Source organism: Xiphias gladius, chromosome 20 (assembly GCF_016859285.1).
Source record: "Xiphias gladius isolate SHS-SW01 ecotype Sanya breed wild chromosome 20, ASM1685928v1, whole genome shotgun sequence".
Classification (NCBI taxonomy): domain Eukaryota; kingdom Metazoa; phylum Chordata; class Actinopteri; order Istiophoriformes; family Xiphiidae; genus Xiphias; species Xiphias gladius.
In genome coordinates, this window is record NC_053419.1 from 1,436,302 (window position 1) to 1,451,933 (window position 15,632).

At 43.3% G+C, this 15,632-nt stretch overlaps 2 protein-coding genes across 9 annotated transcripts in view; one reads left to right on the forward strand and one right to left on the reverse strand.

Annotated features, from left to right (window-relative positions):
• sptan1 (spectrin alpha, non-erythrocytic 1) overlaps window positions 1–4,930 on the forward strand; it is a 46,279-nt gene extending 41,349 nt beyond the window's left edge. For 6 of the 7 annotated variants that reach the window (XM_040157130.1, XM_040157132.1, XM_040157135.1 and 3 more), the window contains 11 exons: window positions 175–251; window positions 344–553; window positions 718–1,014; window positions 1,760–1,872; window positions 2,389–2,406; window positions 3,235–3,289; window positions 3,496–3,692; window positions 3,865–3,918; window positions 3,998–4,144; window positions 4,265–4,412; window positions 4,499–4,930. In XM_040157130.1, the coding sequence (XP_040013064.1) occupies window positions 175–251; window positions 344–553; window positions 718–1,014; window positions 1,760–1,872; window positions 2,389–2,406; window positions 3,235–3,289; window positions 3,496–3,692; window positions 3,865–3,918; window positions 3,998–4,144; window positions 4,265–4,412; window positions 4,499–4,624 (1,442 nt within the window). In that variant the 3' untranslated portion in view covers window positions 4,625–4,930. The remainder of the gene's footprint in view (window positions 1–174; window positions 252–343; window positions 554–717; window positions 1,015–1,759; window positions 1,873–2,388; window positions 2,407–3,234; window positions 3,290–3,495; window positions 3,693–3,864; window positions 3,919–3,997; window positions 4,145–4,264; window positions 4,413–4,498) is intronic. The other variant, XM_040157133.1, reaches the window with a different exon arrangement.
• Window positions 4,931–5,034: 104 nt separating this feature from the next.
• dync2i2 (dynein 2 intermediate chain 2) lies at window positions 5,035–13,915 on the reverse strand. Of its 2 annotated transcripts, none has more exons than XM_040157138.1 (9): window positions 13,631–13,915; window positions 11,511–11,771; window positions 11,316–11,425; window positions 10,964–11,121; window positions 10,400–10,509; window positions 9,873–10,043; window positions 5,997–6,229; window positions 5,732–5,889; window positions 5,035–5,306 (listed from the first exon to the last, which is right to left on the reverse strand). In XM_040157138.1, the coding sequence occupies exons 1-9, from the start codon at window positions 13,706–13,708 to the stop codon at window positions 5,068–5,070; spliced, it is 1,518 nt and encodes a 505-aa protein (XP_040013072.1). In that variant the 5' UTR covers window positions 13,709–13,915; the 3' UTR covers window positions 5,035–5,067. The 2 variants fall into 2 exon arrangements, 1 of the variants encoding a protein (XP_040013072.1); XR_005709655.1 differs by having other exon boundaries at window positions 5,240–5,306; window positions 5,408–5,889.
• Window positions 13,916–15,632: the final 1,717 nt, after the last annotated feature.

Below are 15,632 nucleotides of genomic sequence, written 5' to 3' on the forward strand. Positions count from 1 at the left end.
AAGTTAGGTTAACCCCGTCCTGACTCCAATAAGCTTATTTCCCCAACATGAAACTATACCTTCAATAATTGTTTGGGAAGCCAGACCAAGTGTAGATATATTTAGGACTGGTATGTGTTTGAGTCTGGTTTTATCCCAATCATTTTTTAACCTGTGGATGTGGTTTGTGTTTAGGTGAGAAAGAAAATAGCCTGAAGACTGATGACTACGGCAGAGACCTTTCCTCTGTGCAGACTCTGCTCACCAAGCAGGTACTTCCTCCTCTCAGACAGCATTCTACGCTTCCTCTGTACCATGTTACCCTCTCCATTGACAACATCTGATTTTCTGTGTCTTTCCGCAGGAGACATTTGATGCCGGTCTCCAGGCCTTCCAGCAGGAGGGCATCACAAACATTACAGCTCTAAAGGACCAGCTGCTGGCCGCCAAGCATGTCCAATCAAAAGCCATCGAGGCTCGTCACGCTGCCTTGATGAAGCGCTGGAACCAGCTGCTTTCCAACTCAGCTGCTCGCAAGAAGAAGCTTCTGGAGGCTCAGGAGCACTTTAGAAAGGTAAAGGGGCCACTCTTTGATGGATGGTCTTTGAATATTTTTGTCCATGCCTCCAAAAATACCTGAAATCCTACTGCCCACATTCAAAGCTTGAATGTAGTTGAAGTCCAAGGTAGAACCAGTAAATTGGACTTGTTTTAAGGATCGTATCTTTTCCACCCCAGGTTGAAGACCTGTTTCTGACATTTGCCAAGAAGGCGTCGGCTTTCAACAGCTGGTTTGAGAACGCGGAGGAGGATCTAACAGACCCAGTGAGGTGCAACTCTCTGGAGGAGATCCGGGCACTGCGTGAAGCCCATGAGGCTTTCCGCTCCTCACTGAGCTCAGCTCAGGCTGACTTCAACCAGCTGGCCGAGCTGGACCAGCAGATCAAGAGCTACCAGGTGGTATCCAACCCCTACACCTGGTTCACCATGGAGGCCCTGGAAGAGACCTGGAGGAACCTGCAGAAGATCATCAAGGTGTCCACATCAGTTACACAGTTACACGTTCACATCTTACAGATACAGCCTGCTAATATTTTCACTCACTTTCTTTTCTAAACCACATTCACCTTTTTAAGCCGGGACAACTGACTTGTGACTCAACGTGTTTTAGCTCATGCAAATCATGCGTACTTCACTACTGCTGACCGTATATACTGATTTCTGATGATGAGTTTAGGTGTAAACCAGAGGAGTCCTGCAGGGAGTAAGGCTAATGCACTATAATCTGACCTCAAACTATCATGCTAAACCAATGCTTTCCTCCTCCAAATTCATTGGGGGGATCAGAGAGAATTCAACTAACTACTAACTATATAAGTAAGTGATTTGAGTTATAAGAGACGTTCTTACACCACTCTTCGTTTGGCCTTATGCATATTTAATGATATTATGACACACAGTTTATGACATTGTGTTGTTATAATGCATCACATTTGTTAAAACTTTTCCACATCCAAAATTTTCAACATGTACATATTATCGGTTGATAACAATATATATATAACAATACATATAACACACAGGTCCAGCACTAGCTTTCAGCTTTTTGACATCAGCTAACCCCGGATGTCACTTCACAACTGGTTTCACAGTACAAGCCTACGGCTGTCCTCTCATTAAAGTGAATAAACTGTCAATCACATGCAGGAAGCCATAAGTATGAGTAGCAGCTTCCCACAGTAACGTTGTTTTCCTTCCTGGTCTGTAAATGTGAGTGTAGGAGCGAGAGCTGGAGCTACAGAAGGAGCAGAGGAGACAGGAGGAAAATGACAAGCTGCGTCAGGAGTTTGCGCAGCACGCCAATGCTTTCCACCAGTGGCTGCAAGAGACCAGGTAGAGGACAGTGTTCCGTCAGCTTGAGCCTTTATGTACTTGGGCTGAGGCTTTTACCGTCTGACACAGACGTCATAGAATTAAACATAAAGAACTCATTTCAGCCCAGGTGCTCTGCATAAGAGTTATTACGAAAATGTCACTAACTGACGTGACAATCATTGTCTTCAGCTGCACACTCGCAATGTCTAACACTGCTGATGACTGAATACATCATGACAAGTGTGTGAAGGAGCTTTCTGCAGTGTCTGGCTTTCTGTAAAGCCACTGAATAATCTGAGGTCAAGGCATGCTTACTGATGAAGTGTGTGATGTTACTATAGAACAAAGCTCCATTTTTAAAGCCAAGGCCTAAAACAATTCACCACTCTGCTGGTGTTGAGCTTGTGTTTTTGGGCACTGTGTTGTTGTCTCATGTTGTTAATGTGTATTTCTTTCTCTCTCTTTCTTTCTCCATCCCGCCCCTCTCTTTTCCCCTGCTTCCTCGCTGGTGCTTGGGATTACTCTGCTAATCAGGACGTATCTTCTGGATGGGTTAATATCACTTTTCCCCCTTTTTTTTTATGTCAGAGTGTTTGAACATCTGTGTGGCTGTGAAAACTGTTTAGAATGTGATGATGAAAGCATATCTTTGATCTCTAAGGTGGGTGTTGTTTTTAAATGATGAAGCTTGGTAGGACTAGTTTAAAACCATATCTTCCCCGGCCTCTCGTCGAATCGCATGGCCTATCAACGGGTTATCTGTCTGTATCGGTACAAAGTTGCTGCTGATCTTTCCGGAAGGTCAACCCTTTTCAAGCCTTGCTCTGGTTTCTTTCACTTCGTCTGACCCATTCAGGCTGTAGTCAGCACTGCTTTCGACTAGTGGACTGGCTAGTTGTTGCCTTGTTTACTGCACATCGTCGTCTTCCATTGTACATACTATGTACAATCATTCTACACAGTACAAAATACATTAGTATTAATTGAAGCAACTTTTAGTGACATTTGATCCCCTTTGTTGGTTTGGGTTTATTTTTCTGCATGTGTGCAGTGACTTCAGAGTGCAGCATTCATCTTCCGTAACAGAAAACTGACTCACTACTAATGATCAGCTGCAGTTTCGACTTCTGTGTGCGATAGCCCTCGCCTTGCATGGTTTGGGTTACCAGTAGGTCAGCTCCACTCTGGCAGTAAAGACAGCATATCAGATCCACCGGTTTATTTTGCACCTCTAAACACTACATTTAATCATAATTCCTAAAGGTTCCTCGGGAAACGCTGAATGATGTGGAGAATGTGTCTGTCAGTTTGTCAGAGTGAGTGCAGTAGTTTTCAAGACTGTGCTGGTTCCTTTCTAATGTCAGTTTCTGGTGGTGTCAGGTCATGTATGGTGGAAGAGTCTGGTACCCTGGAGTCCCAGCTGGAGGCCACTAAGGTAAATATCACTGCAAGTAATTTCGTGCTAACAACACTGCTGCTGCTGGAGGTGAGCAGCAGTTACAGGACTCAGTTGTAGCACAAGCAAGTCACTTGCAGCAGGCAAGCAGTCAAAGACCCAGAACTTTGTTAGCTGAATTCTGAGCTGAGGTAAACAGCATGTGACTGGTTTTGTTGAGTTTGTGTTTTTGTGCGTGTGTGTAGCGTAAGCACCAGGAGATCCGGGCAATGCGCAGCCAGCTAAAGAAGATTGAAGATTTGGGTGCAGCTATGGAGGAAGCACTTATCTTGGACAACAAGTACACAGAGCACAGCACAGTGGGCTTGGCCCAGCAGTGGGACCAACTGGACCAACTGGGAATGAGGATGCAGCACAACCTGGAGCAACAGATACAGGCCAGGTACACGCCAACATAGTTACTTTGTCACTGAGCTGGTCTGGAATTCAAGACACTTTATCGGTACACTGTCGCCAAATGGAGGAACGCCGTGAAGTGTTTAAAGTTGGTGTTGTAGATAAGTGAGCTGCTGTTGTTGCTTGCAGCTCATGATCCCTCCCTCTTTGTCTTTCAGGAACACCACTGGAGTGACAGAGGAGGCTCTGAAGGAGTTCAGCATGATGTTCAAGTAAGTGGCATTGACCCACCTTCATCCCGACATACTTCTGTGTCTGATCTGACCAAGTCGTGTTCCCGCTTCTTTACAGGCACTTTGACAAGGAGAAGTCTGGCCGTCTGAACCACCAGGAGTTCAAATCGTGTTTGCGCTCACTGGGCTACGACCTGCCCATGGTGGAAGAAGGAGAACCTGATCCGGAGTTTGAGGCCATACTTGACACAGTGGATCCCAACAGGTCTGTCACGTGTTCAGGAAATTACACTGAAAAGGACGTTAACTGCAACCAGTACGGCTGTGTGTGTTTTGGACACGATTGTATTTGTTGCATAACTGTGAGGAATGTGTGTGTGTGCAGGGATGGCAACGTCTCTTTGCAGGAATACATGGCGTTCATGATCAGCCGTGAGACAGAGAATGTCAAGTCCAGCGAGGAAATAGAGAGTGCCTTCCGAGCTCTCAGCACCGAGAACAAACCCTACGTCACTAAAGAAGAGCTCTACCAGGTCAGATGAGTTTACTGCTCACTCTGTAGATCTAGTTTCAGTGTCATATCTTCATGGAGGTCTAACTGTCCCCATCTTCCTTTCAGAACCTGACTAAGGAGCAGGCGGACTACTGTCTCTCACACATGAAGCCCTACCTTGACAGCAAGGGCCGTGAGCTGCCGTCAGCTTTCGACTTTGTCGAATTCACCCGTTCGCTCTTCGTCAACTAATCCCTCACCCACCAGTGACCAATCGGGATGCGTTTTCCCACACACACTTCAACACGAAACATGGCTGAAACTGCATGATTGTGGCACTAGGAATACTTACTAATAACTGTCTGTACTCTCTATTTATCTCGCTCTACCCTTAGCTTTGTGCTTCTCATGATAGCATAGTGAATCTGTCTGCATTTGAATGTGATTGTTTTAGCTTGTGCTTTCGATGAATTTTAAGAACCCAATAGTAATAATGTTGTAACAACACCATAACAACTGCAGTGTGCTTCAATAAACGCTACTGGTTAGAACTGGAAACCTCCACTCACTTATTTTTATTTCACTTCCACACTTGAGTTATCAGTCTTTGAAATTTTAGTTTTTTACAACACACAGTTGACATAAATGGAGGATAAAACAGTCTTATGCGGCAGCGATTTGTCCCAGGATGTGTCTCATTCTGCCACGTGATTGGCTATCTGCTCCAGCTGGCTGCTCTCTCTGGGGCTCTGCTCCATCAAATCTGCGCCGAGCTGCCAAACCCCAACGGTCCCGTCTGTATACCCCACTGCTAAGAGGTGAGTGTTCTGACAGTTGAAGGCCAAACAAGTGGCAGCGTGGCCCGCACCTCCCTGCTCGATGGTGGCTGCTGGCCTCAGGGACCTCTGGCCCAGATCAAATATCTGCACCGCACCTGGAGGAGAGATGCACAGTGCATGAGAGCATTCATCTGTCCTATACCCACAACTACTGTTTTTTTTAAGATTTTTTTTTTCCCCAGCATTTTGCCATTACTTGATAGTTGGCGTCCAGATAGGAAGGCGAAGGGGGGGGTGAACTGTGGCCATTGTAGTTATGGGGTTTGTTGCCTTAACATTAGGCAACCAGAAACCCTACCCACAAGTACTGTAGCTTCATTTACGTGGCACAAGCACATCACATCAACCTCGTATCGGGGGCTGAGAACTGCATCTGGCTGCTGATCTGAACCTGATTTGGTACATGTGGAAAATCCAGCTTTGAACCTAGAAATGTACTATAAAAGATGTCCTAGCAGATAATAAAGCATATCCTTTTATCAATCATTTAAACCCTCCATACACAGTTTTGGTGTTTCACCTTGTCCTGTGGCTGCAGCAAAAACCAGCGGTCTGGTCGGAGACCATTGCACCTGAAACACGTAGGAGTCTGAAACCCTGAGAGATAGAAGTGGGTTGACCTGCAGCATAGAGTGGAGGTGCGCCAGACCGTCGGTCCCTGCGCTCAAAAACAAGTTCCTGCAGTAAACGTGAGACAAGTCAAAGTCACTACTGGGTCATCTGTAAAATAATTGCTTTTTACTTCTCTGATGATCATGTGTTTGCGCTGTGTGTGGAACTGTCACCTGTGGAAAGGGGAGCAGTGGATGGAGTGGATGGGGCCGCTGCCAGGTCTGAATGAGAAGACTGCCGGAGCTCTCGGTGTCACACTCTGGCCCTCAGAGGGGGCAGCAGCTGGCATTTTGGAGGAGAAGGAGCACCTGAGCAGCAGACCGCCCTCAGAGCCCACCAGGAAGGTGTCAGAGTCCCAGGGAGACAGAGCCATGGAGGTGACCCCCACAGTGCTGCTGCCTCGGGCCTGTGGGAAACACAAAACTGTAACTGTGTCCCAAATCCATACTAATTCAAAGGAGGTTTCAGTATGTAGAGTTGAAAAGTGGCAAAATAAAGTATGCTCGAAACAATATGCAGACTACAAACACGTAGTTTTTGACAGTGCTGTTGATGGACAGGATCATCCTACAATGTACTGCACAAAGGAAATGGAGGAGCGGTTCACAGCTGGAAAGAAATGATCCTAATTGTGGTTAGCCAGCTCCAGGAACACCTCGGAAAACAAAATAACCCGAATTTTTGAAAAAATTTTGCTTTCTCTTAATTGGCAGCAGCATTCTGGAGTCACGGTTTGATGTGTCGGTGCAAGTCTTTTGGCTTGTCCTGTTACAAACTAGCATTTGCAGCTCAGTCAAAACAGTTAAACGGCAACAACAGAGTGTGTGGCCTGTGCACGAGCAGAATGACCCCACATCCAGCTGAATGCACGGGTCTGCATGTCTCTGGTGGGTATAAGCCATAACAAACACGTAACCATTTACCAAGACACGATTGAGACATAACATAAGACTAGATCTATTTCTGCAGCATGAATTCTGACAGTAGAGATCACTTGTCAGTGTTAAAAACAAAACATGAAGAGTGATCTTTGCGCACACCTATTCAGACAGAACTCCAGGCGAAGAAGTTAGGGGTTTTGATGACAAAAATGAATTCTCATACACTGCTAATACTTAAAGTGACTGCTATGTTTCAGTCCAGCAACCTTTTAGGCATCTCAGTGTTAAAACAAGACCAAGGGTCTATAGCCATGCTAGCAGCTCTGTAAGGTTGTACAAATGCTCAGCGGTGCTTCAAGCTGAATGCTAACATCAGCATGCTAACATGTTGCTACTAAGCAGGTGTAATGTTTACCGTGTTGACTATCATAGTTTAGCATGTTTTCATAATAACAGGTTATCAACAATAACACAAAGTAGAGCTGAGGCTGATGGGATTGCTGTTAGCTTTGCGGGTATTTGGTCATAAACCGTAGTAAAGGGATCACCAGTTGATGTGAAAGTGAACCAAATTTAATGACAATCCTACCGATAGTTGTTGAGACATTTAAAAACCACAATTTTGAGTCTGCTGGTGATGCTAGAGGGCAGCTGTGGCTCAGGTAGAGGTGGTTGTCCACTAACCGAAAGGTTGATGGTTCGATCCCTGACTACTCCAGTTGACATGTCGAAGTATCCTTGGGCAAGAAACTGAACCCCAAATTGTAGATTTGATTGTAAATGGATACAATTGCAATTTCTGCCAACCAATCTACACTCAATAAACCTTAATGACAAAATAAAAACATGCTTTGGAAAAGTTTTGCAAATTCATTAAAAAGCAAGAACCAAAATCTCTCATCTACAAAAGTATTCAGACCCTTTGCTGTGGAACTCCAAATGGTGGTCAGGTGCATCCTGTTTGCTTTAATGATCCTTGAGATGTGATATAAAATGAGATGAGGATACAAAACCATTTCTAAAGCTTTAGGTGTTCCCAGGAGCACAGTGGCCTCAATCGTTGTGGAATTGAAGAAGTTTGGAACCACCAGAACTCTTCCTAGAGTTGGCCATCTGGGTAAAATGAGTAACCAGGGAAGAGAGGCCTCGTTAGGGAGGTGACCAAGAACCCAATGGTCACTCTAACCGAGCCCAACAGAACATCTGTGGAGGGACCTGAGGATGGCAGTTCGCAGATGCTTCCCACCTAATCTGACAGAGCTTCAGAGGATCTCAAAGCTTGTAAAGGCTTACTCAAGAGGACTCAAAGCCAAAGGGGGCTTGTACAAAGTACTGAAATACGGGTCTGAATACTTTTGTACATGAGAGATTTCAGTTTTTGATTTTTTTTGAGTGTAGATTGAATGTCAAAAAAAATGACAATTTTATCCATTTACATTTAAATCTATAACACAAAGTGTGAAAAAAGGGAAGGGGTCTGAATACTTTCTGACGCCACTGTGTGTGTATGTGACCAGCTGAATCCTTTAGGTTTCAATTTTAATGACAATCCTACTCATAAATGGAGATATCGCTGTCTTTCTTTATGTCCATCAATTTTTTTCAAAAACCGCTTATCCGATCAACTTGAAACTTCATGTGTGCATTGTTGGGGACCGAAAGCAGTGCAGTGTCGGCTGTGAAGGTTTTTGGATGAGCGGTTCCTGAGAAACATAAAAAGAAAAATATTAAACACCAGTTGCTTAGGGCTGGGGAGACTCAGCGACATTATCAATTAGACAACGACGCGTTGTAGAGATGGCTGCTCTGGGTCAAATCATGGTTTCCTGGAAAACGAGCTGCAGCTACAGGACCATAGTGTGGGAGTATTATAGACAGACATCATAGCTCTGAAAACTGGAAATGGAACAGTCCAACTGCTCTGCACAGTCACTTGAAGCAGAAGCATTGTGCTTTGTTTCAGACCAGACTTAGTTAGAGCACCATTTTGTTTAACTTTTTATTCCTATCCAAGCATGATATATTAGATAATTAACAGGCGGAACAAGTCATTTCCATGCACCGCTGCTGTTATCGCAACGTAACGTTACAATATAAGTCATCTAACATCTAGAAAATGGCTTAAACTAACCTTAAACTGTTTCAAACACTGTCCTTGCTGATCCAAAAATACATTAGCCAGTGATTTTCTTCACTGCATATTACTCCAGTGATTCAATAAACCCATCATACCCATTTAACGTTTTAAGTCAAGTTCTAAAAATAGACTCTATGACACACAGTGATTCAATTACAGCCTCCGAAATGACCATTAAACTAAATCAACAACATATATATATATAAAATCCCCATGAAGGGAGCATTAATTGCAGGATTCAGTGCATTAGTTTTATCTACGTGTACTTAATGAGTTGGCAAGTGAGTGTATGTGTGCAATAGTCTTACTAATAAATGGAGAGATCTGTCTGCCTTTCTGACTGACCGTCCTGTGCCAAGCTGAGCCCAGCTCACTGTACTGGGTTATACTGAGAGGTGTTCCTAATATTTTGTCAACCTTAATTCATATTAAATGGGATGGACATAATATTAGAAACACCTCTCAGTATAACCCAGTGTGATAAGCCGTTGCAAATTTGCAGAGCTTGGCTCACCCTTGAAAAGTAAGTGCATGAAAAACTGTACAATTACAACAAAAGAACGAAAAGTTGAATGAAAGAAATAACCAGGGTGAAAGAAAAAGTAGAAATGAAAGGGGCAATGAATGAGAAGATGTGAAATGGAAGAACTACAAAGAGTCCGGTCTAGACCTGCTCTCCATGAAAAGTGGCCTGAGATAACCTCTGTTATGATTTGGCGCTGTATAAATAAAACTGAACTGAATTGAATTGAAGAACAGAGGGAAAAAAGAAGGGAAGAGGGAAAGATCAAAATAATAGAGAGCTGCTGCCCAGGTCTGTCACTGATTCAATCTGGACTCACTTAGGCTGTGATATAGTGCAGTAAGCCCATCTTTCCATCTCAGTGACACCCCTGTGCAAGTGTTTTGAAATTGAACGCAGTGATGTTTTCTGTTTGTGCTCATCTCTGAGTTATTCTGCCCTCTGAAAAAGTGCTGTAGACGAACACTTCCACAGGGTTTCAGTAAGTTTTTCTAATCCTGAAGCTCACTTTGAAGCTGATGTTGCTGCTGTAGGGAACCTGCTGTCGTACTAAGGCATAGGCAGCATTCAGGACAAACTTGCCCTGGTCCGAGTCCACTGTCCACAGCAGCACCCTTCCTCCTGAACCTCCGCTCAGCACCCCGAACTCTCCTTTCTTCTGCAGGGGTACCCAGGAAACCTGCATGCGCGCACACACACACAAACACACACACGTGCATGTTGTCTTTTTAACAGACTAACGAATCAAAGACCAGTTTACCTCACATTATGGCTCTTTCATTCCCTCTTGCTGAAGTCAGCCAATATTACTGCAAAGCAGACTCCACAGTGACAAATAAAATGCTCTGTATAATCAGAGTCATTAATAAACACCATTAGTCTGATGTCTTTTTTAAGGTCATGGGACATTAAACCTGTCCACTGACATCAAATGGTCCAGATATGTCATCAATTATCAGAATCCTATCAGTGGTGAGCCATGCTGGTTGGATAACAGTGTTTCAACAGAAAGCCAGACAGACTTGATCTACTTACCTGATAAACAGGCTCCCTGTGACTGTCTGCTGACATCCCAGTTAGGGCCAGCACAGGGTCCTGAGTCTGACTGGTGTCCCAGACCACCACCTCTCCACTGTACAGACCCCCTGCACCCACAGCAGTACACACATGCATACCACATGGTTTATACTGACCTCTACTCAAACACTTTATGATCGCACAGACAAACATGCCTCAATGAAACATCTTGGAACACTCCCAAATGGGCTCTCCCAATCCTACCATTATTAACAGGATCATTTTACCCTCCAAACAGCATATTAACCGGGATTGGTTAAACCACATTTGAAGAACAGGTCTAAGGTCTCAGTTGGTACAGAATATCTGGTAATGTAAGCCGACAAATTAAATCTTCTCTTTTCCTTGGCCTGCCAGTTACAAACATGTTTTAATCACTTTAAAACATAATATTTTAATTATGTTTTAAAATAGTTTTTAGATGAGATATTTGCTTTTGAGTTGACCTGATTCACACTTTGTTAGCATGCACAAACAGTCTGTTCTCAGTTTATGATATGAGAGCCCAGGCTGACGGTGTACCTGCGATGAGGGCTGGCCGGTTGGGGTGACAGCACAGAGCGGTGACTGCAGTAGGGACATCTATGACCAGATCACTTTGTTTGGGGCTGAGGACTCGACGGTCCAGATTCCACGTACAAACATACGACCCCTCATTGCTCCAGTATCCATAGTCAATCCTGCCGACAAAAAAAGCACACGCACACATCTGAACCACACTGACCACACCCGTTTCTTTTTGAAATTTTAAGTGATTTGATAAATAAAAGACTACGGTGAAGTGGAAACTTCCAGGAACATCATCAGTGGAGTTTCGTGTCACATAAAATAAGTGATATTAGGAGATTAGGTCACACATCAGGTATTAACATACCGACCATATGCACAGGCAATAACTGAACCTGTACAGCTCCAGGACACACTTGTTACATGAAGACCTTTCTCTTTAGCGATGGGATGTTGAAGGCAATGGAGGCATGAAACCTGCAAACATGGAAGAATAGCCTCATGCACAATACTCTCTTCTTAAAAATACGGGACTGCATCCTGATTCGTCGGCCCTGCTTACCGGCTGACTGTGATCACCCCAGTTCACCTGGAACCCATCGAAGGCGTGACTCCTAGCGTTTTTGACCAACTCTCTGATGACCACTTCCTCAACTCGCTGAAGGAAGTCCTTTAGGCCGGGTGGCTCTGGCTCATCATGGTTTTGTTGCAAGAGCTGCTCAGTTGCCTGGTCCTGTGGCTCTGTCTGGGTACAGCCGATGGTAGTGGACACAGTCTGGGTCTCTGCCTCAGCACTCTGCAACGCTCTGGTCTGACAGCCTCTCTGAAACAACAGAAAGTAGAAGCCCTATTATGAAGGGATGCACATCAAACTTAGAGTACCCGCAGTCGTGATTTTGAATTTCACAATTAATTAGTCTTAAGCAGGTGCAGTTGTGATGCTTTATGTTTAAAGTGGTCACATAAGTATTTTGAGAGTGACACAAGTTTCGCAATTTTTCCTCAGTAAATCACCATAGTGGATTTGAAATTAAGTCATCAACATGTGATTGAAGTGTAGACTTTCAGCTTTATTTCAAGAGGTTTCACAAATATATGGCATTAACCGTTTATTACAGGAATTACAGCCGTTTTGATACATTGTCCATCATTTTCAGAGGCTCAAAAGTAATGGGACAGTTAACTGACAATCAGTTACATGGTCAGGTGTGGCCTGTTCCCTCGTTATCTCATAACAAATTAAGTAGATAAAAGGTCTGGAGTTGATGCCAAGTGTTGAATTTGCATTTGGTAGCTATTCATGGGAACTCTCAATATGTAGTCCAAAGAGGTGTTGATGCAAATGAAGGAGGCCATCATTAGGCTGAAAAAACATAACCAACATATCAGACAGATGGCAGGAGTGGACAAATAAACAATTTGTTACATTCTTAAAAAGAAGGAATGCACTGGTGAGCTCAGCAACACCAAAAGGCCTGGAAGACCACAGAGGACAACTGAAGTGGAAAATTGCGGAATTCTTTCCTTGGTGAAGAAAAATCCCTTCACAATATTTAGCCAGGTCAAGAACAATCTTGTGGAGGTAGGCATATCTTGGCGTTGTTAAAGTCTACAATCAAGAGACACCTTACGAATTTTAATACAGAGGGTTTACCAAAAGGTGCAAACCACTGGTAAGATTCAAGAACAGAAAGACCAGATTAAACTTTGCCAGAAAACATCTAAAAAAGCCCGGAGAGTTCTGAAACAAGATTCTTTGCAGCAGAATGATGGGAAGAGAAGAGTATGGAGAAGGAAAAGAACGGCTCATGGTCCAAAGTCCTCCATATCATCTGTCAAACATGGTGGAGACAGTGTTATGGCATGGGCATGTATGGCTCCCAATGGAACAGGGTCACACTGGTGTTAATTGATGATGTGACTGCTGATAGAAGTAGCAGGATGAATTCTGAAGTGTACGGGGCTATAGTATCTGCTCAGATTCAGCCAAATGATGCAAAACTGATAGGACGGTGCTTCACAGTGCAGATGCATAATGACCCAAAACATACTGTGAAAGCTTCTCAAGGCAAAGACATGGAATATTTTTTAATGGCCAAGTCAGTCACCTGACCTCAACCCAATTGAAAGTTGGAAGACCCACAACCAAGCAGCAACTGAAGGCAGCTGCAGTAAAGGCCTGGCAAAGCATCTGAAGGGAGGAAAGTGAGCATTTTGTGAAGTCCATGGCTTCCAGACTTCAGGCAGTCATTGACTGCAAAGGATTTTCATCCAAGTACTAAAAATAATTCCGATATTTTTAATTATTTTGGTTTGTCCAATTACTTTTGAGCCCATGAAAATGGGGGACTATGTATACAAATGGCTGTAATTCCTAAACGGTTAATGTGATATTTTTGTTAAACCCCTTGCATATGATATCTCATCGCTGTTGTTTCATACAATGTAAAGTTATTGGCCATCGCTGATCTTGATCTTGTGGTTGGTTACTTTCCTGAGGATCACCTGAACGAAATGTGCCAGCTAAAGTTAGCTTCTGACAGCTAGCTAACTACTGTGTTTACAATGTTGTTTTCTCTAATACATTAGACACTGTTTCACAACTATAGGCAACAAGGACATTGTTATTCATGCTAGGAGTGCCCTTTGGAAGTTAAAGGTGGAACTGCTGCTCAAACATACCGACATCCGCTCAGACTGTTTGCATTCCCTCCACAGTGACCGGACACTCACTGAGTCCAGGGCTTCGTCAGTAAACATGCTAATGAATCAGGCTTAAAAAAATTCTAACATGAAATGGCTAAACCAACTGCGCTGAGGCAATGACTTCTGAATCCTAACAGGTCTGACGGTATTCTAGCTGGATGGGACTTTTCACACAGCCATAGTGCCGTTTGCTGCTGCTGGACGCTTCACGCGGAGCCATTTTCTACAAAGCTCGCGTTACCTTGGTTACGGAAGCTTGTCTGGGCCAGAGGAAGTCCTGCGTTCACTTCCGCTTTCTTCTCCAGGATAAAAATCCCACTTTTTCTTTCAGTAGTGGTTTGATGTGTACCTTTTCATGTATTTGAAATTCAACAAAACAAAATTAACAACACATGATTATCTGTGTTGTATTTTTTTAAGTTGTAGCTATTGGTATTCTACAATGATGCCAATAAAATACATTGTGGACGCAATGTGGATCCATGAGTATTCAACTTATGCTAACATGAACACAGCTAGGGTTTAAACGTGTTGCTCGATGAATCGCTCTAATCACGAAATAACGTTTCCTCAACATAGTTGATATATGAATGTAAGACAGAAAAGCCAAGTCACCAAAGCGCTGTATTTAGATTACCAGCAGTCACTGTACCATGGGCTGCTTCTCGCCGTCGACAAGGCTGAAGCACTGTTGCCTGGCCTGGTGTTCGTGCTTTGCATTAATCTTGGATTGGACCATTGTATCCGACATTATAGCAGAAAAAGCTCAAGTGTAACAGATGGCTCAAATAGCTACATCTCGTGTGGGTCTGACAGTTCCAGGGCCCCGAGATGATGCTCGGTGGCTTTCAGGAACACCCGGACACACCAAAGTCATCATTAATGTACGAGCCAGTCTGACTGCAGCCTTGCATGTTCCCTCTAGGTCCCTTTATGTGGCGTCTGCCTCCTGTTGGTGGGAGATCTACATGACAATGTTTTATTTATAATGCATAGTAGATGATGTTACCCACAAAAGGAACTGTAAAGTGTTGATGAATATACATCCTCAGCTCCTTACATTATGTGACTCATATAATCACCTACACACCTTATTCCTATCCTATTAACATACAGTAAACCCTTGTGTGTGTGGACCTCAGGATGGGTGTAAAGCATTTTTACCAGTATTAAATATTAGTTGTTGCCATTTTTATTTATTGCTCTAATATTGTGTTTCATTACTTATGGTCGTCATCTTTGTGATTCGTATATAATGTCTGTACTTGATGTTTTATTTGGGCTTCAAAGAGACGCACAGCTACTGCATTAGTAGCTACTAATAGATCCTAATACAAATAATGCAGATTCTGTATTCTTTAAGCAACTGAATGAAACATGGGAAATATTCAAAGAGCAACACTTTATCCAAAAATGCAACAACACAATGTTAATTTGGTGTTTTTTGTTAAACCTTAGGCCTAACTACTGTTTCGTCCTCAAATATGATGGCCCCAAACTTGCCTGATTGCCACAACAGACTGATCAAATAAATCCGGGCTTTTGCTACATAAATATTCATTCACTATAGTAATGGCAGCAAGCATAAGAAAACAAAGCATGATGCAGCTTTTTATCAAATAGCAGCTGAAATGTCCAAATGTGACCAAACTACTCCAAACGTCATGTACACATTTATTGTAACAAAGCAACTGGTACACTTAATTTAATGTGAACAGGTTTCCAGTGGAACAGGAGAAACACTGCAGACTTCACTGAGGACTACAGAATTTTTTGTCTCCCATCTCAAAATGTTAAGCCACGCCCAAAATTAGATTTTTAGGTTGTTTTATAAAAAAAATGTACATTTCAAACTTGTTGTGGGTGCCTGAAAAACAAAGTAATGAAAATTTATTTAACAGATGTCCAGAGTTGGTGTCAAAGCCCCACTGCCCTACCACACCTCCCATTAAACTGTGTACAATTAACAACTGTCTTA